Source organism: Eumetopias jubatus, unplaced genomic scaffold (genome assembly GCF_037043125.1).
Source record: "Eumetopias jubatus isolate StellerSeaLion01/CBP00866 unplaced genomic scaffold, mEumJub1_p1.0 scaffold_10, whole genome shotgun sequence".
Classification (NCBI taxonomy): Eukaryota; Metazoa; Chordata; class Mammalia; order Carnivora; family Otariidae; genus Eumetopias; species Eumetopias jubatus.
In genome coordinates this window covers 77,631,790-77,657,005 of record NW_028274816.1, presented here as the reverse complement: position 1 = coordinate 77,657,005, position 25,216 = coordinate 77,631,790, and the positions used below count along the sequence as shown (strand labels likewise).

Below are 25,216 nucleotides of genomic sequence, written 5' to 3'. Positions count from 1 at the left end.
TATATATATTTTTAATCCCCCTTTCTTGTTCTCTTGGGAGGAAGGGGAGAGGGGGGGGAAAGTCTCTCAATTTTTTCCAAGACAATTTTTGGGGGTGGTTCGGCCCCCCTCCTCAGCCGGCGGCCCCGAGGGGGGGTTCTGGAGGGGGGTGGCCCGGGGGTTTGGGGGGCTGGGGGAGGCGGTGGGGAGGAGGAGGAGGACGCCGCCGCCGAAGAGGAGGAGGAGGAGGAGGAGGAGGAGGAGGAGGAGGTGGTGGTGGTAGCGGTGGGGGAGGCGGGCGGGCGGTGGGTGGGGGGGTGGTGGGGGGGCCAGAGCCACAGGATGGCTTCCCCTCTGAGGGACGAGGAGGAGGAGGAGGAGGAGATGGTGGTGTCGGAGGAGGAAGAAGAGGAGGAAGAAGAGGGCGACGAGGAGGAGGAGGAGGTGGAGGCGGCCGACGAGGACTACGAGGAGGACGACGACGACGGAGTGCTCGGGCGCGGGCCGGGCCACGACCGGGGCCGCGACCGCCACAGCCCCCCCGGCTGCCACCTCTTCCCGCCGCCGCCGCCGCCGCCGCCGCCGCTGCCCCCGCCGCCGCCGCCGCCGCCGCCGCCGCCCCCGCCGCCAGGTAAGCGGCCGCCCCGACTCGCCCCCTCCCCCCCCCCCCCAGCCCGAGCGGGAGCCGCGGGCGCGCGAGGCCGGGCGGGGGCGAGGCACCCACCGCGCGGCCGAGCCGAGGCGAATCCGGGGCGCGGGGCGCCAGTCTCGGGCCCGGGGCCCCGCGGCGGGCCGGGCGGCGGCGGCGGGCCGGAGGGCGGGCGGGCAGGCGGGCGGCGGCGGCCGCCGGGCCAGGCCTCTTCCCCTCCCCCGCCGCACCCCTCCCCCGCCGCCGCCGCCGCCCGCCGCCGCCGCCGCCGCCGCCGCCTTCGCCGCCGCCGCCGCCGCCGCCGCCTTCGCCGCCGCCGCCGCCGCCCGGGCTGGAGAGCGCTGGGCGCGAGCTGCGCGCGCGGACCGGGCCACTCGGTCGCGGCTTTCGGGGGAGGAGGAGGAGGAGATTTTTTTTTTTTACCCTCGGCGGGGAGGGGGTAGGCAGGAAACGGCCGCGGCGAAGCCAGGGCCCCCTCCCTGGCCGAGCGAGGGACCGCGGAGACCCTGGCGGCCGGACGGCGGCGTGGAGGAGGGGCGCGTGGGGGAGGGGCGGCCGCGCGGGCGCCCCTCGGGCTCCGGCCCGAGTGGGGTTGCACTGAGGTAACGGGGGGGTTTCCGCGTGTGGAGCGGACCGCGGGCCTAACCCCCCCCCTCAGGAGTGGGGGAGGCGGGGGTGGGGGGTCGGTCTCCATCGGACCCCCACCTGCGGGGACCCGGGCGCCCGCCAACTCCGGGGCGTGCGGTGGCACGTGGGGGAGGGGTCGCGTGAATGTCTGCGGGCGGCTGGGGACCGGGGGCAGGTGGTGGCCGCACTCCACGCAGACCACTTCCTGGAGTCAGACTTGATCCTACCGCCTCTCCCCCCAGCTCGTCACAGGGAGAGCACTCCTTTAAGATTGGGGAGCGCGGGGAGAGTGTCTGGGAAACTAGATGCCCCCAACTCCACCCCCTTTATCTCCACTCTGCTCCCGGCTCTTTTGTGTCAAGTGCGGGGGCCCCCCCCCCCAGCGTGACCCCCGTCAGTCTGGGGTGGCCGAGCTGCCCAGCTGTGACTCTCACGTGGCTGCCATTCACTGTCACTCACTCTGTCGCTGAAACCACCCGCACCTTGATCACGCCGGGGGTGGGGGGGGGCGTGAACTGCCCACCCAGCTGTTGTGCAGCTTGACCGTCACTCGGCACCCCTCCCCCGGGATGACAAGTCACCCGGCCGCTCTCTGGGCAGTTCCCCCAGGGGTGGAAGGGGCAGACTGCTGCCTCGCATGGGGCGGGGGGGGGGGGGGGGACAGCAATGGCCCCATTCAGACCACCCTCCTAGTGGAGTGATTTCTAATCTTCTTGAGAGGACAGGGGAGCATCCTGAGGGTGCTCACATCTTCTGCTTGGGTCAGGAAAGGGGACACCCATACCCCCAGGCCTTTGGGTGCCATGCAGCACTAATGCACCAAACTTCAGGACGGCTAACATCACGCTCTTTGTGAAACTGTCACATTGATCTGTGTGGCTTATGTAGCAAATGTTCCTGTGCAGTTGAGACCACCTTTGAGGGAGTACGGGGTTACTTTGGGGGGGGGGCCGGAGGAAGGTGCGTGTCTGATGGAAACAGGGACCTCCCCCCCCCCAGGCTTGCTTGTCTGAAAAAGGGAAAAGTTTTTAGAAAGTTATCCCAGAGAACCCATGGATTTGCAAGAAGGAGAAGGAATAAAGAATCGTGGGGAGGGGATGCCTGGAGCAGCGCAGAGGCAGCTGAAAAGGGAAAGAAAGGATGTCAGGTTGTGTTAGGGCACCTATTTGTTTGGCGAACTTGGAATGTGGTTATTTGGGCGTTTTTGATCCCGGATTTGGGGATGTGAGAGAGAGGGGGCATGAAAGAATCTGAGGTCGAGGTGGGTCTTTGTGCCAGTCCTCCCTCCCCATCTTCCCCTCCGCTCTCTCAGTAGCCGAGAAGAAACGTCAAATGTTTTTTAAAAATTTGTATTTGAAATGAAAACCCACATCCTCGCTCTCCCGGGGCCATTGTATCCCCCGCCACCCCCTTTCAGCCCTCCGAGTCAAATGGGTGACCCAGATGCACCCCCTCAGATGACTTTCTGAGGCAAAACTTTGGGAAAATATTTTTGGTCCGCTCGTTATTTCTGTCTACCTAAGTGTGGGCAAAATAAGCCTCCTCGAAGGAAATGTGTGCGGGCTGCCCTCCCTCATCCTTCTCCAGAATATGAATTTGCACGTATCAGAGGTCTATTGTTTTTCATTCTGACTGCTTTGATTCTCACCATTTTGTTTTACATTCTTACCCAAGACCAATTTTATCCCTCCCCCCCCCCCGTCTCCTTACATTGTTAAACGTTTAAAATAATAGCACTCGTGTTGTGGGGGAAGGGAGCAGGAAGCCAAAAACTCATTTCTTCTCCCTCCCCCTTCTGGCAAGTCTCGAGAAATAATATAACATAATATATAGATGTGATTCCTTGGGGGTGGGGGTGGGGAATGATTGTGGGTGGTGCGGAAAATTCTGGTAGTTTCTTTGCAAAAGGTCTGAAAATACAAACCCACCCCCTGCATGCAGTACGCATGTGCAGCGGACCTATTATGGTGGTGCGTTGTGGGGGAGGGAGGGGAATTTGAGAAAAAATAAATATATGTGTGAGAGATTGATGGTGAGATTAGAGGGAGAGCGGGGCGGGCGGGAGGCGCGGCCTGGGCCCGGCTCCGCCCGCCTCCCCCCTCCCACCGCCCCGGCGCGCCTGGCCCCGCCCCCGCCGCGCGCCGCCCCCCGCCCCCGCCCGCTTCCCGGGATCGGAGCCGGGGTGTGGGAGAGTCTGGGCGCCGGGCCAGCATTGAGTGGCGGCTGAGACCGAGGTTGGGACTTGGGTTTGCTTTATTGCCCTCCCTTTCTCTTCCTCGCCGCTCCACGCTGCCTCTCGCCGCCGCCGCCGCCGTCGCCGCCGGCCTCCCGAGTCCGGGAGCCTCCTGCCGGGGCGGGGAGCGCAGCGAACTGGCGGCGAGGGCCCTGGGGCAGGTGCCCCAATCCCCGGCGGGGCGGGTGGCGGCCCAGGCCTCGTCCCTGACGCGGAGCCAGTTGGCTTGCCCCTGCCACCGCCCCGGCGGCCTCTGTTTCCATGTTCACATTAAGCGACGTCCCGGGAGTTGGGGAGAGCTGGCTGCTGGGTTGCGGGGGGGGGGGGGGGCATGGCGTCTTGCTGACTTCCTACTCCTGTCCGCACGCTCTTTGCACGCCCGGGGCCTGCTGCACGGATTCCCCCCCCCGCCCCCCGCCCCAGCCCCGTCCTAGAGGGTGTTCCTGCACCAGAGGACACAGGATGCTGGCGTTCTGAGGACAGGTAGCACTGAGGAAGGAGGCGCCGGGATCCGGAGGCAGTAGAAGCCGTGTTAATTGTAGCTAATTTTCCCTTAGCTGTTGTGGGCCCAAGGATTGTGTGTCCTAGAGCAAGGGGCTGGGCCAGGCCCAGGCTTTCCTCCTCTGCCCGAGCGGGACAGGTCAGGCTGGTTAGTCTAGTGCCTGCTGGGGAGGGAGGGAGGCCAAGCAGGGCCCCAGGTCTGTGACATCCTGTCTTCCCCGGATCCGCGGTGGGGGGGGGAGCGGTCATGGAGAAGGGAAGCCCCGGCCCCCCGCCCCCCCCCCCCGACAGAGATATATGGGGAGAAAGCCAGGGATCTAGCCCTGCTGAAAGCAGGTATGGGCTGTCCTCTGGATTTGTGCTCAGGACTATGTGGGCACGCTTGTGCGTCTGAGAATGCATATGCTGGGTGTGTCTTTGTCGCTAGCTTTGTTTGGGTCTCCCGTGCTGCTTATGTATGAATGGGACTAAATTTGGAGGCGAAGGGTGAGACCAGGGGACAAAGGGGAGGGCCCCTGAGTTCTGAAAGGGAACAGGGATGTGGAAATAGATTTGAGGGAAGGTTCCAGGCTACTTGGAAAGAGGAGGAATGTTGAGGTAATTGTGGAGACTGCTCCCGTAGGGTTAGGGTGTGATGGACGAGCCAGATGCTGTGGTCCTGTGGGCAAGATGTGAAAATGACTGGCGTGGACTTCTTTCCCTCCAGGACTGTGTTGGGGTGACAAGAGGCCTGGCGATCATCTGAGGAAGTATAAATAGAGGCCTCCCTCGTGGCAGAAAGGATGTGAGGGCCCCGGGTGTTAGTGTGAGATCCCAGGTGTCCACCTTTGGCTCTCCCTTCTCAGCATCTGGCTTAGGGAGCTGCCAGTTTGTGTCTCCCCACTCCAAGTGCTGGGGTCAGGCCAGGCCAGCAGCTGGGCACGGCTTCCCCAGTTCCCGGGCAGGATGCCAGCTGGCTGAGTGAGGGGGAAGGCAGGAGGAGCCCTGGCGGCGACTGAAAGGCCCTGCCACAGTCAGAGCCCATGGCCTAGAGCCTGCTCCCTTGTTAGTAGGAGGGGAGAGGAGGGAGTGGTTTGGCTGCTCTTCCCTTCTGACCCCTGACCTCCCATTCAGAACCCAAGCGTCCCAGAGTACTCGAAACACTCTCTGTTTGCACCCAGCGAAGGGAGGCGAGGTTTGGAGGAGTTAATGCCCGAGTTCCTAGAGAGTGGGAAGGGAAGAGGTGAGGAGGGGTGAGGTCTAGGGGCCGCAGAGACTGGCAACCTAGAGGCTTAGGTTCTCTGGTGCTCTCTGCTCCAAAGATAAGGATGACATCCGGCTGCTACCTTCAGCATTGGGTGTGAAGAAGAGAAAACGAGGACCCAAGAAGCAGAAGGAGAACAAGCCAGGAAAACCCCGAAAACGCAAGAAGCTTGTAAGTGTTAAGGCCTCCTGTCTCCACGGCAAGGCTCAGCAGAGCTCTTCCCAGGCACCTGCATTTTCTCCGGTCCCGATTATCGAGGGTGGAGCGTGGGGAGCATCCGGAAGCCAGGGAGGTCTGACGCCCCCTCCCTCCCTCTGGGCTGGCCTGTAGCTCCTGGATCTAGGACCCCAACCTCAGTCACCACAACCGAGTAAAGAGCCCCCACTGTCCACGTGCCTCGCCTTAGCGACAGCAAGCCCCATTGAGAGAGCAGGCTCTGGACACAGACTGCATGCGTTCAGAGCCTAGCAGCCCCGTGGCTCCTTGGCAGTTCGTTTAGTTCTGCCTCAGTTTCCTTATCTGCAAAAAAAAAAAAAAAAGGTAAAAATAGACGAGTTACTCCCTCCAGAGAATTGTTGTGAAGATTAAAAGGGGTAATATGTGTTATGGGCTAAGAACAGTTTCTGGCACATGGTAGGACTGAAGAACTGTTATTTTTATTTCTCTCCCTTAGGACAGTGAGGAGGAATTTGGCTCCGAGCGAGATGAGTACCGAGAGAAGTCAGAGAGCGGAGGCAGCGAATATGGAACTGGACCAGGTCGGAAACGGAGGCGGAAGCACAGAGAGAAAAAGGAGAAGAAGACGAAGCGGCGGAAAAAGGGGGAGGGAGACGGGGGGCAAAAGGTGAGTAGAATTAGGGAGTCGGGGGGGGTACACATCAGTGTGGAAGACGGGCCTGGGGAGGGAGGGAGCGCGCCGAGGAGGGGTGCTCCGTGGAGAAGCTATGGGGGGGGGGGTCGCCCTGGAGAGCACAGTGGGTAGCTAGCAGGGAGGGAGGCATGTAGGGAGCCCAGGATGGGGGCTGGAGAAGCACCTGCCTCACCGAAGCCCCCCGCCGCCCATCAAAAGCCCCACGACACCCGGTCTCTCCCAGCAGGTAGAACAGAAGTCATCGGCGACTCTGCTTCTGACCTGGGGCCTAGAGGATGTGGAACATGTGTTCTCCGAGGAGGATTACCACACGCTCACCAACTACAAAGCCTTCAGCCAGTTCATGAGGTAGGACTGGCCAACGGACACTTCACTTGGGGGGGCCTGGTGAACCCCTCTGGAACCGGATAACGCTCAGACACTGCTCCCCAGAGAAACGCACAGCCCATCACTTTAGGATTCCTGGACACCTCAGGCTCCAAGGGACCGCAGTCAGGAATCCTTCACGAAGGGGGCGGGGGGAGGTCATAACTCCAGCGCTGGGTTCAGAACCTCTAGTGGCGGAAGACCGCGAGGGCTGATGGCCCTCACCGCTCCAACCGTTCCAGCTCCCCCTGCGTGACTTCTCTCTCCACTGACGCCCAGAGAACATTAGTGTTGCCCAATTTCCTTTGCTCGGTTATCAGGTCCTCTCTGTCTCTGGCTTAGGACCCTGTGGCAATGGCGCTCGCCCTATTGGCTGTGGAGCCTGGGCTTCGGGGACTCCCCGAGTAGAGGAGGCCATAGCAGAGCTGCCTTTTGGGGGAGCAGGCACTTTACAGAGCAACGGGCCTGGTACTGTCTCGGGCACATTACTTCTTTGCTGTTCAGTTTACGAATCTGTAAAGTAGGCAGTCATGGTGTGTCCCTCCTAGGGGTCTTGTGGGGATTTGCTGGGGTGAGTTGAGCGCGGTGCGCTCGAGGCCTGGCCCCCCGCCCCCACTCCGGCGAGTGTTCTGTACCCGGTACCTGTCACTGGTACCCTGTCTCTCCTGCCTCACTGCTGAGGACCGTGGTCACCCATGTCCTCACGAGAGTTTAACGCCCTGCCATAGAGCAGAACCCGCCTGGCCTGTCGGGCTCCACGTGCCGGGACCCTTCCTCAGGGCCCGTGGAACTTCCTAGAAAAACACAGAGAGTCCTGTGGTATCATCGCGAGGTTGAAACGAGGCCTTGCTGACACACGTCAAAGAATCTTACAAACTGTAAAAGATTCAAAGCGTGTTTACTGACATGTTCGTCTTTCCCTTTTTTATCTGCTGCGCGTGTACGTTTTTTTTTCCTCCTTTCTTATTTTTTTTGTGTTTTTTTTTCTATGTCACTCCTCGTATTTGTTTACCTCTGAAGTGACGTCTTTCCTGCCGGGACGGATCCTCACGGCCCAGGAGCGCGAGTGCACACAGATGTAGCCCATGAGGGACACTGCAGTGTTCCCGGACCATCTGTGAGGGTCCTGCGTCTTCTGCTTCTGTATTTACAGGCCCCTGATCGCGAAGAAGAATCCTAAGATCCCGATGTCTAAGATGATGACCATCCTTGGGGCCAAGTGGAGAGAATTCAGTGCCAACAACCCCTTCAAGGGGTCGGCGGCTGCTGTGGCGGCTGCGGCAGCCGCGGCGGCCGCGGCAGTGGCCGAGCAGGTGTCAGCTGCTGTGTCATCGGCCACCCCCGTAGCACCTTCCGGACCCCCCACCCTCCCACCGCCTCCTGTCGATGCCCAGCCCCCACCCATCCGAAGAGCCAAAACCAAAGAGGGCAAAGGTGAGAAACCCTCTGCTTAGAACAACTGTCGCCCCGCCCTCCAAACCACCCGTTCGCAAGTCAGAGCCTAGAACTTTTTTGTTTTCTCAGCCCCGACTGTTGTCGGGGAAACGCTTTGCAGGAGGAGGTCTCAGGGAAGCCACAGCCCACGGGAGGGTCCCGAGGCCTCTGTGACCTCCGTCATTCCAGGACGTCGTGACGTCTACCTTTTCCCCCTCACCCCACTCCTCCTTCAGGTCCGGGCCATAAAAGGCGGAGTAAGAGCCCCCGAGTGCCTGATGGGCGCAAGAAGCTTCGGGGAAAGAAGATGGCACCACTCAAAATCAAACTGGGGTTGTTGGGTGGCAAGAGGAAGAAGGGAGGCTCGGTGAGCGGCTCCTCCCCGTCGGCTAAGCGCCCCGGGGGGGCGTCGGGGGGCGCCGGGGGGCTGGGGGTGCAGACGCAGGGGTCCGTGCGGGAAGCTACAGCAGGAGTCAGAGGCCTGGGGCGGGGAGCGGAACGAAGCCGGCCTCCCTGACCGCCACGGGGCTATGGTCAGTATGTTTTGCAGAGTGATGAGGGCCCTGAGCCAGAGGCCGAGGAGTCAGACCTGGACAGCGGCAGCGTCCACAGCGCCTCGGGCCGGCCCGACGGGCCTGTCCGCACCAAGAAGCTCAAGAGAGGCCGGCCAGGGCGGAAGAAGAGGAAGGGTAAGGGGGGGCCGGCGCGACCCTGTCTGTCTGGCCTCCCGTCGTCCCTTTGGGGGCACCGCTTGTTTCCCCCTCTGACTGCTTTGTCCGGCTCTTGTCCCTCCCATCGTCCCGCCCCCCTCTCTTTCTCTCTCTCTGTGCCCTTCGCCTGCACTGGTGTACGTGACAGTCCTGGGCTGTCCCGCAGTGGCCGGGGAGGAGGAGGTTGACGGCTATGAGACAGATCACCAGGATTACTGCGAGGTGTGCCAGCAGGGCGGGGAAATTATTCTGTGTGACACCTGCCCTCGTGCCTACCACCTCGTCTGCCTTGACCCTGAGCTGGACCGGGCTCCCGAGGGCAAATGGAGCTGCCCCCACTGCGTGAGTACCTGCTGCACCCCCCGGGGACCCACCCGCCCGCTTCCCCCCCCCCGGATGCCCTCTGCCTGCCCCCCCCCGGACGCCTGGCTTTGTCAGTGGCCGGCACGTGAGGACCCGGGACCCTGGCTCCTCTCCCGCATCCTTCTGCGCGCTCATCACCAACCGCGTCCGGCCCTCCCTTCCCGCTCACCTCCTCTGCACTCCCGGGAGCTAGGTGTCCCGGCCCTGTCCCGGCTCCCAGCCTCACTGCCCATCTCCTTCCTTCCATCCGCGGCTGTGCCTGGCCTGGGCCCTCCCAGGAGAAGGAGGGGGTGCAGTGGGAGGCCAAGGAGGAGGAGGAGGAGTTCGAGGAGGAGGGAGAGGAGGAAGGCGAGAAGGAGGAGGAAGACGACCACATGGAGTACTGCCGCGTGTGCAAGGACGGGGGCGAGCTCCTGTGCTGCGACGCGTGCATCTCCTCCTACCACATCCACTGTCTCAACCCGCCCCTGCCCGACATCCCCAACGGGGAATGGCTGTGTCCCCGATGCACGGTGAGTCGGCCCTTCCCGCCGCGTTCCCTCTCAGCCCCTGCTCCTCCCGTCTCTGGGGTCCCGCCGTCCGCCTCCTCCTTGCCCTCCTGCCCTTTCACTGGGCCTCTTTGACTCCCTCATGGGACCCCGTCGTCGTCCTCCTGTAACGGTGGCTCTTTTTGCCTCTGTTTCCTCCTTGTGCACGCCTGTCCCCAAGTGCCCCGTGCTGAAAGGCCGCGTGCAGAAGATCCTGCACTGGCGGTGGGGGGAGCCCCCCGTGTCTGTGCCAGCCCCCCAGCAGGCCGACGGGAACCCCGATGCCCCACCACCCCGCCCTCTTCAAGGTCGATCAGAGCGAGAGTTCTTTGTCAAGTGGGTAGGACTGTCCTACTGGCACTGCTCCTGGGCCAAGGAGCTTCAGGTACACGGCCCCTCCTTCCCCGCTCTCTGTGACCCCCTCTCCTGCTCTGCTCACTCACCCCTCCGGCTCTGCTGTTCCGGACCCTTCGCCGGCCCTCGCTTCCCGCCTCCGGCTCTCACACCCCTTCCTCTGTCGTTAGTCTCTGCAGGAGGGTCTCCCGGCCTCTGTCCTCTCTCCGCCAGCCTCCCTTCGCTTCAGCCTCAGTCTGCCCTCAATCTCACCGTGTTCTCTGCTTCCTTCAGCCTGTTACGTGCTCGCCCAGTCCGCTTGGCGTCTCTCCTCCCCATGCTGCTCCCCCTGGGGCCTGTCCCCTGTGCCTTCGGTCCTCTCGGGATGCTGGGACCATCCCGTTCCCTTTCCTCTGTGCCCCACCAGTTGGAGATCTTCCACTTGGTCATGTACCGGAACTACCAGCGGAAGAACGACATGGATGAGCCCCCGCCCCTGGACTACGGTTCCGGCGAGGACGACGGGAAGAGTGACAAGCGCAAGGTGAAGGACCCGCACTACGCGGAGATGGAGGAGAAGTACTATCGCTTTGGCATCAAGCCGGAGTGGATGACCGTCCACCGCATCATCAACCACAGGTGGGCCTCTGGCTGCAAGCCAGCCGTTGGGGCGCATCTCCCCAGTGGGGTGGAGAGAAACCAGGCGGAGAGTCCAGCCCCGCGCAACCGCTTCACCCCTGCCCCTGATCTAACGACATGCGAGGCTGGGTGTTGGGCCTTGAGGGCCAACGTGAGAAACAGTGTTCAGCCAGGCCGGTGTCTGTCGTACTTCTTTCTTCGTGGCACTTGTTAGCACCGAACGTTCCTCTGCGTGCATGTGCTCCCGTGGTTCGTCTCTGCCTTCCGCAGCCAAACGTGAGCTCCGAGGGCACGGGGTCCGTCGTCTGTTTCATTCATCACTGTTGAATCACCCCCGCCTGGAACGGGGCCTCACGCCCAATGGGTGTTTAGCTGAGTGTGTTTAGACGGAGCCCAGGATGTGTTCTGATCGTTGATTTCTAAGCAGCTGTCCTGGAAAGGGTAGGGGGGTACCTCGGCCATCCTCATTTCCCTCCCAGGGGCCCCCCATGGAGGAATAGGTGAAAAGGCTACCTGTCGGCTGATAATTGCGTTTATGACGACCTCCTTCTGCTTGCGGTCCGCGTCATTTTTCTCTTGTTCCTTCTCGGTCTTCTGCCCCGCAGTGTGGATAAAAAGGGGAATTACCACTACCTAGTGAAATGGAGGGACTTGCCCTACGACCAGTCCACGTGGGAGGAAGATGAAATGAACATCCCCGAATACGAAGACCATAAGCAGAGCTACTGGAGACACCGGTGGGGGCCCCAGGCCGTGGGGTAGACGGAGTCTGGGGACGGGGGCGCGAAAGCCACTCCTCCAGGGTTAGAGGAGGTGCAGTAGGGACAGACCCGACCCGGAATCGGTGGTAGTGGGAGCCGGCGCTAGGTTATCTGGGATGGGACTGGTAAAGAAGCCGCGTGAGGAGTAGACGTCAGGTCCGGTCATGGGGAAAGGGCATGCTGAGGACTGGGGAGGGTTGGCTCTAGAGGCGAAAATCAAGGGGTGAAGGTAAAGAGCCTGGGAGAAAGGAAACGTGAGAAAGTTAAGTTTAAGGGAGTGGGGCGTAGGTCTGGAATGGGTTCAGGAGAGAGCGAGGTCCCGAGGAGCAGTCCTCACTCAGACCCGCTCTTTTCCCAGAGAACTGATTATGGGGGAGGACCCCGCCCAGCCCCGCAAGTACAAGAAGAAGAAGAAGGAGCTGCAGGGCGACGGGCCCCCCAGTTCTCCTACCAACGACGTAAGTCCTCTCTCTCAGCCCTTCTCCTGATTCTAGAACCGGGGCGACTGCAGATGGCCCCGGGGCTACTGACAGGACTTCCCCGAGTTTCAGCAACCTCCCTAAACAGTGTCCAGCCTTGCCCCAGGCGTGGCTAGGAACTCTGGCTAAAGGGCCAGAGAGCAGCTGAAAGCAGTAGCCCCCAGGGCTCCCCCCACCCCCCGCCCCTGCAGCTCCCTACCTCACGCCGTCACTGGTGCTGTTGCTGCGTCTGGCTTTAAGGAGTGACGGGCAGGGAGTGAAGTCTAGAACCTCCATAAGCTCAGGCCTTGTGGAGGGAACCATGATCCAACTTGATCTCAGTGCCAGGGAGGGGGGTGGAGGAGCCCTGACCGTCCCCTTGAGCGTTCGGACTTCTTGACTCGGCAGCCCACGGTGAAATACGAGACCCAGCCGCGGTTTATCACGGCCACGGGAGGCACGCTGCACATGTACCAGCTGGAGGGCTTGAACTGGCTGCGCTTCTCGTGGGCCCAGGGCACTGACACCATCCTGGCTGACGAGATGGGGCTGGGCAAGACCATCCAGACCATCGTCTTCCTCTACTCACTCTATAAGGAGGTACTGGTTGCAGGGGACCCTGAGGGACTGGGGAAGGAGGGAGTGGATGGAGGCTGAGGGCAGAGAGGCGTGTGGGGGGGGGGGGGTAGCGAGAGGACCGCGGCGACCTCCTCCAGCCCCGACTAACGGTGCCTGCCCCCCTCCCACCCTTGACTGCCAGGGCCACACAAAGGGTCCCTTCCTGGTGAGTGCCCCCCTCTCTACTATCATTAACTGGGAGCGGGAGTTCCAGATGTGGGCACCCAAGTTCTACGTGGTGACGTACACGGGTGACAAGGACAGCCGGGCCATCATCCGCGAGAACGAGTTTTCCTTCGAAGACAACGCCATCAAAGGTGGCAAGAAAGCCTTTAAGATGAAGGTAGGCTCCTCGACCTCGTCTTCTTGGAGACCCCCCAGATTCGTTATTTCGCTGCCCCCCAGCGGGATGTCAGTTCCTTTGTTCCACGCTCTGAGTTTTCTCCTTCCTTCCCGCCCCCTACTCCCGCCCGTGCCCTTCTGTCCTGGAGACATACGTTTCTGTCCGTCCCGGACGTGGTGTCGAGGTTGGGGGCCACGTCCAGTCATCCCTGCGTAGAGCCCACGTAGCAGGATGGGGTGTCTGGCTCCAGTCAGGACGGGGTGTCCGGGTGAAGAACGGGGTGGAAGTCTGGGTGCCCAGGGCTTGTGTGGCAACAGCACGGACCGTGGCTGTGTTGGCAGAGGGAGGCCCAGGTGAAGTTCCACGTTCTCCTGACATCGTATGAGCTGATCACCATCGATCAGGCAGCACTCGGCTCCATCCGCTGGGCCTGCCTCGTGGTGGATGAAGCCCATCGGCTCAAGAATAACCAGTCCAAGGTGAGTGAGATACCCAGACCACCGACTCTGGCCCTGCTTCTAAGAGGGAACGTTCTGGACTTTCTGCAGTCCGGAACGGGCAGGAGTGCGGGTTGGGGGAGAGGGAGGACTGGGGGTTTAGGGCCTCTAATCCCAGAGGGAACAGGAAAAGGCGGGCACTGTGGTCCAGCCGCTTGCGACTAACGGGCCCGCTCTCCTGCCTCTCCTTGCCCCATGTTCTAGTTTTTCAGGGTCCTCAATGGCTACAAGATAGATCATAAGCTGCTGCTGACAGGGACTCCGTTGCAGAATAATCTGGAGGAGCTCTTCCACCTGCTGAACTTCCTCACCCCGGAGAGGTTTAAGTAAGTGACCCGCCAGGGGGGTCTGTGGAGGGGCTGAGAACAGGAGCGGGAGGGGGAGTCCTCTAAGTGAAGAAGGGAGCCCGAGGCCAGGGACAGAGAACCCGATGGCCTGTTCAGTTGCTTGTCTCCTTCCGGTTACTAGCAACCTGGAAGGCTTCCTGGAGGAGTTTGCTGACATATCCAAAGAAGACCAGATTAAGAAACTGCACGATTTGCTGGGGCCGCACATGCTGCGGAGGCTCAAGGCCGATGTCTTCAAGAACATGCCAGCCAAGACAGAGCTCATCGTTCGGGTGGAGCTGAGCCCCATGCAGAAGTGAGGCGAGAGCCGGGCGACCTGGACTGGGGGCCGGGGGCAGCTTTCCGGGAAGCCGAGACCCAGGGCAGCCTCCTCACTGGTCCCTTTGTCTCTCCCGCGCCCCCACCCTGGTCTTCAGGAAATACTACAAGTACATCCTGACTCGGAACTTCGAGGCCTTGAATTCGCGAGGTGGCGGGAACCAGGTGTCTCTGCTCAACATCATGATGGATCTGAAGAAGTGTTGTAACCACCCCTACCTCTTCCCCGTGGCTGCTATGGTGATGCACCAGCTGGGGGCTGCCGGCAGGCTGCGGTCTGAAAACGGGGTGGCGGGGGGAGCCGAGGCAGGCCTGGAGCTGGGCGGCGGGCAGGGGGCCAGGGGCGGGATTGCGCAGGGGAGCAGGAAGTTACGAGGGGCGGAGGCTGGGTTTGGGCTCCTGGCTTTCTGGGCTCGGTGCGAACACAGGGGCGTGCTGCTCCCTGACCCACTCCTCCTTTCTGCTCCCTTCGTGGCAGGAGTCCCCCAAACTCCCCAGTGGGGCCTACGAGGGCGGGGCGCTTATTAAAGCATCTGGCAAGCTCATGCTCCTGCAGAAGATGCTACGCAAGCTGAAGGAGCAGGGACACAGAGTTCTCATCTTCTCGCAGGTGACCCGCGCCCGTAGCTCTATGTCGGCCCCTAGGCCAGTCCCTTACTTTGTTCCCATGGCTGCCGTGGTGGGAGAGGTTAGGAGGTGGCACTCTTGAGAGGTTCTGGTCCGGCTTCCGACCCCTGTTCCTAGCTAAGGTCGTTGCAAGTTGCAGGCCAGCTTCTTGGAAGCCAAGTAGGGAGCAAGGGGAGGGTGAGCCCGTGTCTGCTCAGGGTCGTCTCTGGGACCTGTAGTGTTTCTTAAGCAGGGGAGAGGAGAGGAGAGCACGGAGCTCTTGGGAGTCTGATGGAAGCTGTGGGTCTGCTCTCCAGGAAACCACACAGTTAGACGATTCTGTACAGATTTTTTCAGGGCGTTCGTAGATGTCCCTGAAACCTTCTCGTGGGTCTCAGAGGAGAACCTCTGCCTTAGGAGAAGGCATCCTCAGTCAAGCGAGTGTGACGAGAATGCGGGGCGAGGAGGGGCTGGGGTGGGGGAGCAGCACCAGGGAGTGGGCTCCAGGGCCAGCGTGACGGCTGAGGGGGACGGCGGCGGTAAAGGGGTTGTCAGGACGCGCCGGGCCCGGCCCGCTGCCTCGTCGTTCCAGACTCTGTCTTTCTGTCTCGCCGTAGATGACCAAGATGTTGGACCTGCTAGAGGACTTTTTAGACTACGAAGGTTACAAGTACGAGCGTATCGATGGAGGTATCACGGGCGCCCTGAGGCAGGAGGCCATCGATCGGTTCAACGGTGAGGAGGAGATGTCGTGGTCCCCGCTGGGCGTGCAAGGCCCGAGCCACCGGCACGGGAGGGTGTCTGCCGCCTGGCTGCCGCGTTGGCGGCACGGTGGTCTAGGAGTTGGCCCCCTAGCACGCCTGCCGAATCTCGCTCTCCCCTCCTAGCTCCCGGGGCCCAGCAGTTCTGCTTCCTGCTGTCCACCCGAGCCGGGGGCCTGGGCATCAATCTGGCCACTGCCGACACGGTCATCATCTTTGATTCTGACTGGAACCCCCATAACGACATCCAGGTGAGAGCTCGCCTCTTGGAGCCCCCGCACCCGTTAGCAGGGAGACGTGGGCTCACGGCAGAGGGGGTCGTGTCCCGGGTAAGAGAGAAAGCTCTGCGGGGGTAGAAGACCCTTTCTAGCCGGCAGCCTTTTCGCCAGCACGTGGGCCCCGTCTCCCCCACCACTCCCCCGGTCCATCCCCGCTTCTGCTTCCGGCCCCCACAGGCCTTCAGCCGCGCTCACCGCATCGGCCAGGCCAACAAGGTGATGATTTACCGGTTTGTGACTCGCGCGTCCGTGGAAGAGCGAATCACGCAAGTGGCCAAGAGGAAGATGATGCTGACGCACCTGGTGGTCCGGCCCGGGCTGGGCTCCAAGGCGGGCTCCATGTCCAAGCAGGAGCTGGATGACATCCTCAAATTCGGCACCGAGGAGCTGTTCAAGGACGAGAACGAGGGTGAGAACCTTCCCTGCGGCTTCCTGAAGGCAGGCCCCTGCTCTCCCGGGTGCGCGCGCCTGCGGGAGCCCCCGAAGAAAATCTCTCCGGGGCGGCCCGTGGGGAGGAAGGGGAGCCCTCTCTGCCAGTAGTCGGGGCCCACGTCCCCGCGCGGGGGGCGGGGAGCCGGAGCAGGTCCCCGCGGACTCCCCGGGGAAGGGCCTTCTCCCGCAGCGCTCCCGTGAGAAGGGGGCGAAGTAGAAGGCTTTCCTCGGACCTTCCTCAAGCTCCAGCGGAGGCTCTGGCGGACACTGAGCCCCCTCTCGTTCCCGTCTGCTCCAGGGGAGAACAAAGAGGAAGACAGCAGCGTGATTCACTACGACAACGAGGCCATCGCGCGGCTGTTGGACCGGAACCAGGACGCGACGGAGGACACGGACGTACAGAACATGAACGAGTACCTCAGCTCCTTCAAGGTGGCCCAGTACGTGGTGCGGGAGGAAGACAAGGTGAGAGGCCGGGGGCCGGACGCGGTCTGTCCCAGGCCACCTCCGCAGGGCAGCGCCCGTGGACCTGAAGGGGAAGCATCCCCCTTCGCTCTCGTTTTTCACCGGAGCTCTTACCGGGGCGCCCAGCGAAAGGCGACCCAGCTCCTCGGTCCGAGGGGTGAGGCCAGACTCCGGGGAGAACCTAGGCGGAGGGAGTACTGACAAACAGGGTGCCAGTGCGTCAGGGCGGGAGGGACACAGAGGGTGCTAGGGGACAGGTTTCGGGGGAGCCGCAGGGAGCAGAGCGGAGAAGCTCGCTGCTGGTGAGAGGCAAGGGAGACATGCGGCTTCCAGACGGGTTCACGCGGAGTTGGGGAGCCCGGGGCGGCAGGAGGGTAGGGACGTGGTCGCGGTGTGAGCGCCAGGCGGCGGCGAGGGAGGCTGCGAGCTTGCGTTGTGCTGCCCCGCAGATCGAGGAGATCGAGCGGGAGATCATCAAGCAGGAGGAGAACGTGGACCCCGACTACTGGGAGAAGCTCCTGAGGCACCACTACGAGCAGCAGCAGGAAGACCTGGCCCGCAATCTGGGCAAGGGCAAGCGGGTTCGCAAGCAGGTCAACTACAACGATGCTGCTCAGGAGGACCAGGGTGAGGACTGCCCCAGGGGGAGGGACTGGGGAGGGAGGCGTGCTGAAGAGGAGCCTGGAGGCCCTGGGGGGGGGGGCATTTTGAGAGAGAGAGGGAGGCGTCGGAGTCAGGGCCTCCCCTGCTGGAGGCGCAGGGGGTTAGGAAGGGTCTGCGCGAGCTGCCCCGGGGGCCAGGTGGGCTTGCGGGCGGTCTCAGCCAGCTGGTGGCCGCAGGGGCCCGCAGGACCCCCAGGGTCCCCGCCTGGCGCGGGATGCGCAGGGGTGGGGAGGTGCCCGGGGAGCAGGGGCGTGGCACGTGGACCCCGTTCAGGATATGTGGCCCGAGAGTCTGACAGCATCCGGGGGGCGGGGGGCCTCCAGGCAGAAAGGGCCCAGCGTGGGCTCATCCCGGGAGCCGTCCCTGATCCGGTGCCCTCTCCCCACAGACAACCAGTCTGAATACTCGGTGGGATCAGAGGAGGAAGACGAAGACTTTGATGAGCGTCCAGAAGGTGGCACCTGTTTCCCTGATTTCCTACCGTAGCTTTTCCCAGCTCACCCCCTGGCGTCCTTTAAATCTCGCTTTTCTACAAACGAGTGCTTTTCCGTTGACTAAGTAAAGGTCGCGGATAAAAAGGTCAAAACGCTCGTAATTTCTGCACTGTTAAAATCGGAGTATAGGATCGTAGAGGCTGAGGTGCCTAGAAGGAAAATCGAGGCAGGTTACCGTTTACGTTCTCACCGGTGGTCCGGCTGCTAGTTCTTTAATGGGACCTGTTTCCTCTAGACCTGCTCGGTGGGTAGGTCGAAAAGCACTCGAAAGAAAATTAGATGATGTGCCTCAGACATTACCCAGGCCTTCCCTGGGTTCTGCGTCTCGGGGGCTGGGGTGTAGAGAAGGACTGTGGGGTGGAGGAGGTGCCCCCCCCCCCCCACCAACCAGACCACCCACCCACACCCAGGGCGTCGACAGTCAAAGAGGCAGCTCCGGAACGAGAAGGATAAGCCGCTGCCTCCGCTGCTGGCTCGAGTTGGAGGCAACATTGAGGTGGGAGCTGGCCCCAGGTCCCCATGTGTCCCCTCGGGGGTGGGGCCTCGGGGCTGAGTCACTGAGGGGGGTCCCGGCAGTGAGACCCCCCCCCGGATGTTGATGGCCCCCTACCTCCCCTCCGGCCCCCAGGTGCTAGGATTCAACACCCGGCAGCGGAAGGCCTTCCTCAACGCCGTGATGCGCTGGGGGATGCCGCCGCAGGACGCCTTCACCACTCAGTGGCTGGTGCGCGACCTGAGGGGCAAGACAGAGAAGGAGTTCAAGTGAGCGCGGGTGGTGCCCCTGACCCAGCTGGCTGGAAGGGTGGGAGCTCCGGGGTGTTCACGTCCTCCGCTCGGCCGCCACATGATGTGACCTTACTCAACTGACCACCACGCTCCCGGCCTTTTCCGGCTTGGTTTCCTGGGGCGTGGGCTCAGCCTGCTCCACCTCCCCTCAGCCAAGCCTAGAGCACAGAGGCCTGGCTCCCCACCCCACCATGGGAGAGGCGCCTGAGACAGGCGCCTGGCCCCCGGGCTGGCCTCGCCTCACATTTGCTAGCAGGGGAGCTGGTGGAAGGGATGACGAGCTGACTGATGGGGCCAAGGAACGAAGGACCAAGGCCAAGGAGACCGGGGAGAGACGGGGGGCAGAGGTGGGAGGGGGCATGTGGAGGGCTGGTCATGGTGAGACGGGGGGGGGGGGCCTCCGGGCAGTATAAGGTTTCGGGACTTCAGTAAGCCCTGTGCGCCCCCTCACCACCTTGCCTCCCCGCCGAGAGCCTCCTAACCTGCATCCCACCCCACTCTTCTCAGGGCCTATGTGTCTCTGTTCATGCGCCACCTCTGTGAGCCTGGGGCGGATGGCTCGGAAACCTTTGCTGACGGTGTCCCTCGGGAGGGCCTGAGTCGCCAGCAAGTGCTGACCCGAATTGGAGTGATGTCTCTCGTCAAGAAGAAGGTAGCGGCCTGTCCCTCACGCAGAGTCGAGCTGGTCACACAGGCCCCGTCCCCCCTGTGCCTGGCATCCCCGAGTTCCGGACTCACACTGGCAGGAGAACTGCCTGCGTGTCCAGCGCCTGCAGCTGACCCGTCCCTACCGCTCCCTGCCCCTCTCAGGTACAGGAATTTGAGCACATCAATGGGCGCTGGTCGATGCCCGAGCTGATGCCCGACCCCAGTGCCGACTCTAAGCGCTCCTCCAGAGCCTCCTCTCCTACCAAAACGTCTCCCACCACCCCTGAGGCTTCTGCTACGAATAGTCCTTGTACTTCTAAGCCTGGTAACGGGGGTCAGGACGGCAGGAGAGGTGGGGATGGGGGGCCGGTGCCCCGCAAGCAGGGATCGGAGTCAGGGAGGGGGTGTCCGCCTCCTCACTCTGCCTCCCCCCTGCAGCTACTCCAGCTCCAAGTGAGAAAGGAGATGGTGTGAGGACACCTCTTGAAAAGGATGAAGCGGAAAACCAGGAGGAGAAGCCTGAGAAGAACAGCAAAACCGGGGAGAAGGCGGAGACCGAGGTACGTGGCTGCCGGGCTCCCGCAGAGGGGAGAGCGTGAAGGCCAGGTGCCTGGGATCTCTCTGCTTCATCCTGACTCCATCCTGACTCCTAGGCCGATGTCCCTAGCCCAGCCCCATCGCTTGGGGAGCGGCTGGAGCCAAGGAAGATTCCTCTAGAGGAGGAGGTGCCAGGAGTCCCTGGAGAAATGGACCCTGAACCTGGGTACCGGGGGGACAGAGAGAAGTCAGGTGGGTGCATGGGCTTAGGGGTGACAAGGGGGCTTAGACTCTGGGGGCTCCCTCTTCCGGGGTCAGGGGATGAGGGTGACATCCTCCCTTCCTGTCCCCTACCCCCTCCCACAGCCACAGAGTCGACGCCAGGAGAGAGGGGGGAGGAGAAGCCGTTGGATGGACAGGAGCACAGGGAGAGGCCGGAGGGGGAAGCAGGGGATTTGGGCAAGAGAGGTAATGGGTGGGCACACGGGGGCCCCGGGTCCAAGGGAATCGGGGGGTGGAGTCCGGGGGCGCCGACGCCTGGGTCCTGGGGGGTCCTTGCTCCCGGCCAGGCCAGTGCAGGACATGGGGGTGACCTCTGCCCCATCTGCCCCCAGCAGAAGACACGAGAGGGGAGCGGGAGCTGCGGCCGGGGCCTCCCCGGGACGAGCCGCGGCCCAACGGGCGGCGCGAGGAGAAGGCGGAGAAGCCGCGGTTCATGTTCAATATCGCAGACGGAGGCTTCACAGGTGGGGGGCCCCTCACTAGGATATGCTCAGCCTCCCGGGCCTTCTCGTGGTGTGGTGCCTTCCGTGGCAAGTCGCTCCCAGCGGGGCGGGCATGCGTCCCCGCCCACGGTCCTCCTTGGCTGCACTCCTAATTCCAGAGCTCTATTTATTTATTTATTTCTAAGATTTCATTTATTTATTTGACAGAGACGCACAGAGAGGGAACACAAGCAGGGGGAGCAGCAGAGGGAGAGGGAGAAGCAGGCTCCCCGCTGAGCAGGGAGCCCGATGCGGGGCTCGATCCCAGGACCCTGGGATCATGACCCGAGCCCAAGGCAGATGCTTAACGACTGAGCCACCCAGGCGCCCCTCCAGAGCCCTCTTTAATCCCCCTTTATTCCTGGTCCGAACTTGAGCCTTGTTTGTAACTGCTTTTGCTCCTCACCGCGAACCTACCTTTCTCTCTTCCTCCTAAAGGGCCCTTGGTCCTCTCCCCGCTCTCGGGTCCCTCATCTCTGCCCCATCTGTTGAGTTGGCCACGGTTCCCAAACTCCTGATGCCCCATCTCTCTCTTCGGCCCGCTTTTCAGAGCTTCACACGCTGTGGCAGAATGAGGAACGGGCAGCCATTTCCTCGGGGAAACTCAATGAGATCTGGCACCGAAGACATGACTATTGGCTTCTGGCCGGGATTGTCCTGTATCCTTAGATACAAATGCAAGAAAAAAGTGGTTTTCTCAACCTGGAGAGGGGACGAGTCCACACCCAGGGAAGGGGGGGTGCCGCTCTGGGGAGATGGGGCCAAGAGGAAGTGTGTGTGGGTAACGCAGCGCCTCCCCGTTAAATTCCTTGACGGCCCCTTCCTGCGTTGCAGCCATGGCTACGCCCGGTGGCAGGACATCCAGAATGACGCTCAGTTTGCCATCATCAATGAGCCGTTTAAAACTGAAGCCAATAAGGGGAACTTTCTGGAGATGAAAAATAAGTTCCTGGCCCGGAGATTCAAGGTGGGGATCCGAGAGAGAAGGGACAGCATTGAAGAGGGGCTTGGGTCAGAGAGGGGACCAGGTGCGGTCGGGATGTGGGGAAGGCTGACGCCTTGAGGGTGACAGCGGTGCTTGAGGCCAAGAGCAGGGTGCGGCCTTGTGTCCGGGACTGGTGTGCGTCGGGGGCCGGGCCGGGCCCACCCTCCGTAGGGTGTGAGGCTGGGGTGCTCTGGGCGGGCAGGGAGCGCAGTGCGGCCCCCCATCCGCTAGCCCCGCTGCTGGCAGATGCCCACACTCCCCCTCCGCCTGGGCCCTCAGCTCCTGGAGCAGGCGCTGGTGATCGAGGAGCAGCTTCGGCGGGCGGCCTACCTGAACCTATCGCAGGAGCCGGCGCACCCCGCCATGGCCCTCCACGCCCGCTTCGCCGAGGCCGAGTGCCTGGCCGAGAGCCACCAGCACCTCTCCAAGGAGTCGCTGGCGGGGAACAAGCCGGCCAACGCCGTCCTGCACAAGGGTAAGGGCCGCGGCGGCCCCGCGCGGGGGAGGGCCCACAACGCTGCGTAAGTCTTCACCCCGCACCCCTCAAAATCTTCCCACCCCTCTGACCCCTTTACCCTGTGAACCACCCCCCTCTGACCTCTGCCCCTACCCCGACCCTCCCGGCCGCCCCGTGGTTTTTAGCCTCTTGGGTTTGTGCAAGCCGGCCCTCGTCTGTGCCTGAGAGCGTTCACACCAGCGCCCAGTAGAGGGCCCTGCCCCCCTTGCCCAGACTCCGTGAGACTGTGCCGCGTCCCCTCCACAGGGCGGAACTTCTTCGTTGACCCACACGCCTGCCATACTGCTAATAGCACCCTCTCCGGGGCCGTGGCCTGCGTATAGTCCCCCAGAATCCCTACCCCCGATCCCACAAATCACGTCCGCCGCCCCCCCCCCGTCTCGCTTGCCCCACCAGGCAGAGACTACCCACCCCCATCCCACCCCGTGACCCTGCCCCCTGAGACTTCCCTTTGACCGCCAACCCTTTCTCCCAAACCCTCTTCGCCTGATGATGATAGATTCGACTCCAGAGCCCTCTAACCATCTAATCCTGTCTGACTAGCGACTGATTCCTGGCCCCTTGGATCCCTGTTCGAATTCCCTGAGTCTGTGTTGCTGACCCTCTAACCTCCCTCCCCCTCACATAGGAAAACCTTGACTCCTGAAATCTGTGACACCACTTACCGCCTCCCACGTCTCCTATTTCCTCCCCACCATCCCCACCCCCAAAACGTCCCCCTTGGAGTATGGGATGTTCTGACAACCCTCCGCCCCATGTCTCCCAATGTCCCCCCGCCTCCCATGTGCTGTTCTCTCTTTCCATCTGTCCTCTGCCCATCTGGTCTCTGACTCTTCTTCTTCTTCTTTCTCCCCCTCCCCGAGTCACTTTTTCTGTCTCCTTCTGTCATTTTCTTGGCCTCTGGTTCTTTGACATCTCCCTCCCTCTCTTCCTCTCGCTTTTCTCTCTCTCTCTCTCTCTCTTTTTCTGACTGTGTCTGTTCCTCTGTCTCCTCGTCGTTTCCTGGCTCCATCTCTCCCTTTCCCTGTCTTTCTCTCGCCCTTCTTTCTCCGTGGCCCGGGCCCCAGTTCTGAACCAGCTGGAGGAGTTGCTGAGCGACATGAAGGCGGACGTGACCCGCCTGCCGGCCACGCTGTCCCGAATACCCCCCATCGCAGCCCGCCTGCAGATGTCCGAGCGCAGCATCCTCAGCCGGCTGGCCAGCAAGGGCACGGAGCCTCACCCCACACCGGTAACCCTCTTTCCCGCTAACTCCAGTTGTCCCTGCTGGCCCTTCTCCGGCCCCCACACACACGCTTCCGGCAGCTCTAGACGGTGTGGAGAAACGACTTGCTGGGACGCGCTCCTCACCCTCGAGTCTCCCTGCCTGTATGTGACCCCCCCTTGGGAGTTCTGGAGCGTGGCCGCCGTTGCCCCTACGGCTGCTCTCTGTCACAGACTGTGGGGCCGCTCACGGGGGCTCTCTCGCTCTCTCTTCCAGGCCTTCCCTCCGGGGCCCTACGCTACGCCTCCGGGGTACGGGGCGGCCTTCAGCGCCGCCCCCGCCGGGGCCCTGGCCGCCGCAGGCGCCAACTACAGCCAGATGCCAGCAGGCTCCTTCGTCACAGGTCAGCTGGTGACGGCCCGCCCCTGCTCTTCCGAGCTTCGGCCCTGCCCACCGCCACCCGCACCCCCACCCCCCCTTACCAAGGGCATTAGTGGCTCTGGGGCCAGGTAGCTCTTTCCCCAGCCTCCCCGATCTGGGTTACCTCCGGGAAAGAGAATCGGGAGATCAGAAGGGGGGGTATGGTGAGAGTTGGCACAGGGGGGGTCTGTCGCGGGCCCCGGGGTCTCTCGGGGACAGGGGTTCGCCCCGCTCCCACCCCTGCTGCCCTGGGAACTGACTGGCAGCGGCAGGAGGTAACCTAGCAGTAACGCGCTCCAGTCAGGAGGCCACGTTTGGGAGTGAGGCCGGGGTTCACTTCCTTACTCCCTTCCCAAACAGCCACCACCAACGGCCCTCCAGTGCTGGTGAAGAAGGAGAAGGAAATGGTGGGGGCACTGGTATCAGACGGGCTGGATCGGAAGGAGCCCCGAGCCGGGGAGGTGATCTGTATAGACGACTGACCGGATCGCAGGCCTGCGCGTCACCCAGGTCCCGTGCCCGAGGCCGACCCCCAGCTCAGGCTCTGGGACCGGCTGCCAATCCTCCACCTTCCCCACCCCTTGGGCCGCCTCTGGGCTAGGAGCCACTCTGCCCCTCTCTGCGACTCCTCTCTTCAGGAAGGGCCCTTTGTCTGTCTCCACTCCCGTGCACCTTTCCCACCGCGCTTTGAAGACCGTGCTGGCGAGAAGAGGTCTGGGTGGGAGGCGGTGAAGCAGGGTCTTCCAAGTATCTTCATCCCCCACCGAACGTACACAGCTTCCCGAGGAGTGGTTGGGGGGGCGGAAAGAGGTGGAGCCTCCCGTCTTCACTCCTGCAATACAAGCTCCATCCACAGAAGTGGGGGGATTAGCCTCACCTGGCCTTTAGGAACTGTGGTGGGGAGAAGAGCTTGCAAGAGAGGAGGGGGACTTCAGAGAGGGAGGAAGGGAAGAGGAGGGGGGGCTGCATGTTTCCTTCCCCTACCTCTCCCCAAAAGGAGGGTGGAGCAGTTACAAGGGAGGGAGTCGATTGCTGTTCAGCCTCAGAATAAAGGCGCCGCTCACTGGCTCAGTTACCTCCTGCGTACCGGCATCTTGTGTTGGGGGGGTCTTCTCCTCTCCCTAGGGACCAGGGACCCCCCCCCCCACACACACACACACAAAGAGAGTGATGGTTGGGCGATACTCCCTCAAGCCAAAGAGGAGCTCCCCAATCTGTTCTAGGGACCCGGGTCACCTAGAAAGGGTGGGAGAAAATGCTACAGGCCAGAAGTGGGGGAGCCCCCAGACCCGGGGCTCAGGTTCTTGGAGTACTTCTACCCTCCCTCCTGAAGGCCTAGATACGGACTGAATTTGAGTGGATCAGGCAGGGGGTGTAGTCGGGGGGCTGCCTTGCCTTTGGGACCAGAACAAAATAGTGGAGGGCAGGCTGGGGAGACACGGGCATGTCTTCCTCCCCAGGAAGGGCCGGGGAGAGTGGCAGTTTGCATGGCGAACCCCCCACTTCCTCTTCGCTGCCCCTTCACTTTCTCGCTGCCCCTTTCCCAGGCTCTTCACACCCACTCCTGGGCTGTCCCAACCCCCTCTTCTGTATCAGGTGTATTGGTTGTACATATAAATTATACTTTCCTTTCTGTGTGCTCTGTTATTTTTGAGTGGGAGTTCTCTGGTGGGGGGGAGGGGTAAGGCAAGGGGTATTGCTTTCTGACGTTCCACGTCATCCATCTTTCTCTTTTTTAAACTCGTGACTTCCTATTTTTTTTCTTGGATCATCAACTAAAACTCCCGGGCTCTTTCTCCAGCCCCAACCCCCACATGAGGAACCCAGTGTAGAGACGGA

General features: G+C 62.2%; 1 protein-coding gene and 1 non-coding gene across 18 annotated transcripts; both read left to right on the top strand.

Moving 5' to 3' along the window:
• Positions 1 to 309: 309 nt before the first annotated feature.
• CHD3 (chromodomain helicase DNA binding protein 3) lies at positions 310 to 25,010 on the top strand. 17 transcript variants are annotated; one of them, XM_088027982.1, is made up of 40 exons: positions 310 to 610; positions 5,291 to 5,403; positions 5,906 to 6,076; positions 6,330 to 6,451; positions 7,623 to 7,903; positions 8,140 to 8,270; positions 8,442 to 8,592; positions 8,762 to 8,955; positions 9,255 to 9,488; positions 9,685 to 9,888; positions 10,264 to 10,475; positions 11,081 to 11,212; positions 11,595 to 11,694; positions 12,103 to 12,294; positions 12,455 to 12,655; positions 12,997 to 13,134; positions 13,357 to 13,478; positions 13,621 to 13,794; positions 13,916 to 14,057; positions 14,296 to 14,427; positions 15,041 to 15,158; positions 15,311 to 15,435; positions 15,640 to 15,871; positions 16,193 to 16,359; positions 16,809 to 16,986; positions 17,411 to 17,476; positions 17,927 to 18,012; positions 18,145 to 18,278; positions 18,810 to 18,954; positions 19,113 to 19,275; positions 19,389 to 19,510; positions 19,604 to 19,739; positions 19,854 to 19,955; positions 20,102 to 20,233; positions 20,802 to 20,910; positions 21,086 to 21,218; positions 21,516 to 21,757; positions 22,821 to 22,984; positions 23,234 to 23,360; positions 23,738 to 25,010. In XM_088027982.1, the coding sequence occupies exons 1-40, from the start codon at positions 322 to 324 to the stop codon at positions 23,976 to 23,978; spliced, it is 6,357 nt and encodes a 2,118-aa protein (XP_087884108.1). In that variant the 5' UTR covers positions 310 to 321; the 3' UTR covers positions 23,979 to 25,010. The 17 variants fall into 17 exon arrangements, with proteins under 17 accessions (XP_087884108.1, XP_087884110.1, XP_087884111.1 ...); XM_088027984.1 differs by having other exon boundaries at positions 6,327 to 6,451; positions 8,454 to 8,592; XM_088027985.1 differs by having other exon boundaries at positions 6,327 to 6,451; positions 8,780 to 8,955.
• On the top strand, positions 18,406 to 18,550 carry LOC114225465 (small Cajal body-specific RNA 21). Its single transcript, XR_003612560.1, has one exon.
• Positions 25,011 to 25,216: the final 206 nt, after the last annotated feature.

What these genes read in the sequence shown, in the direction of transcription:
- CHD3 (XM_088027981.1), top strand. Translation starts at nt 322, where the DNA reads ATGGCTTCCCCTCTGAGGGACGAGGAGGAGGAGGAGGAGGAGATGGTG. An exon ending in AGGGGATTTGGGCAAGAGAG is followed by an intron (nt 19,956 to 20,101) that starts GTAATGGGTGGG and finishes ATCTGCCCCCAG; the next exon opens with CAGAAGACACGAGAGGGGAG. An exon ending in AGCAGGCTCCTTCGTCACAG is followed by an intron (nt 23,361 to 23,737) that starts GTCAGCTGGTGA and finishes CTTCCCAAACAG; the next exon opens with CCACCACCAACGGCCCTCCA.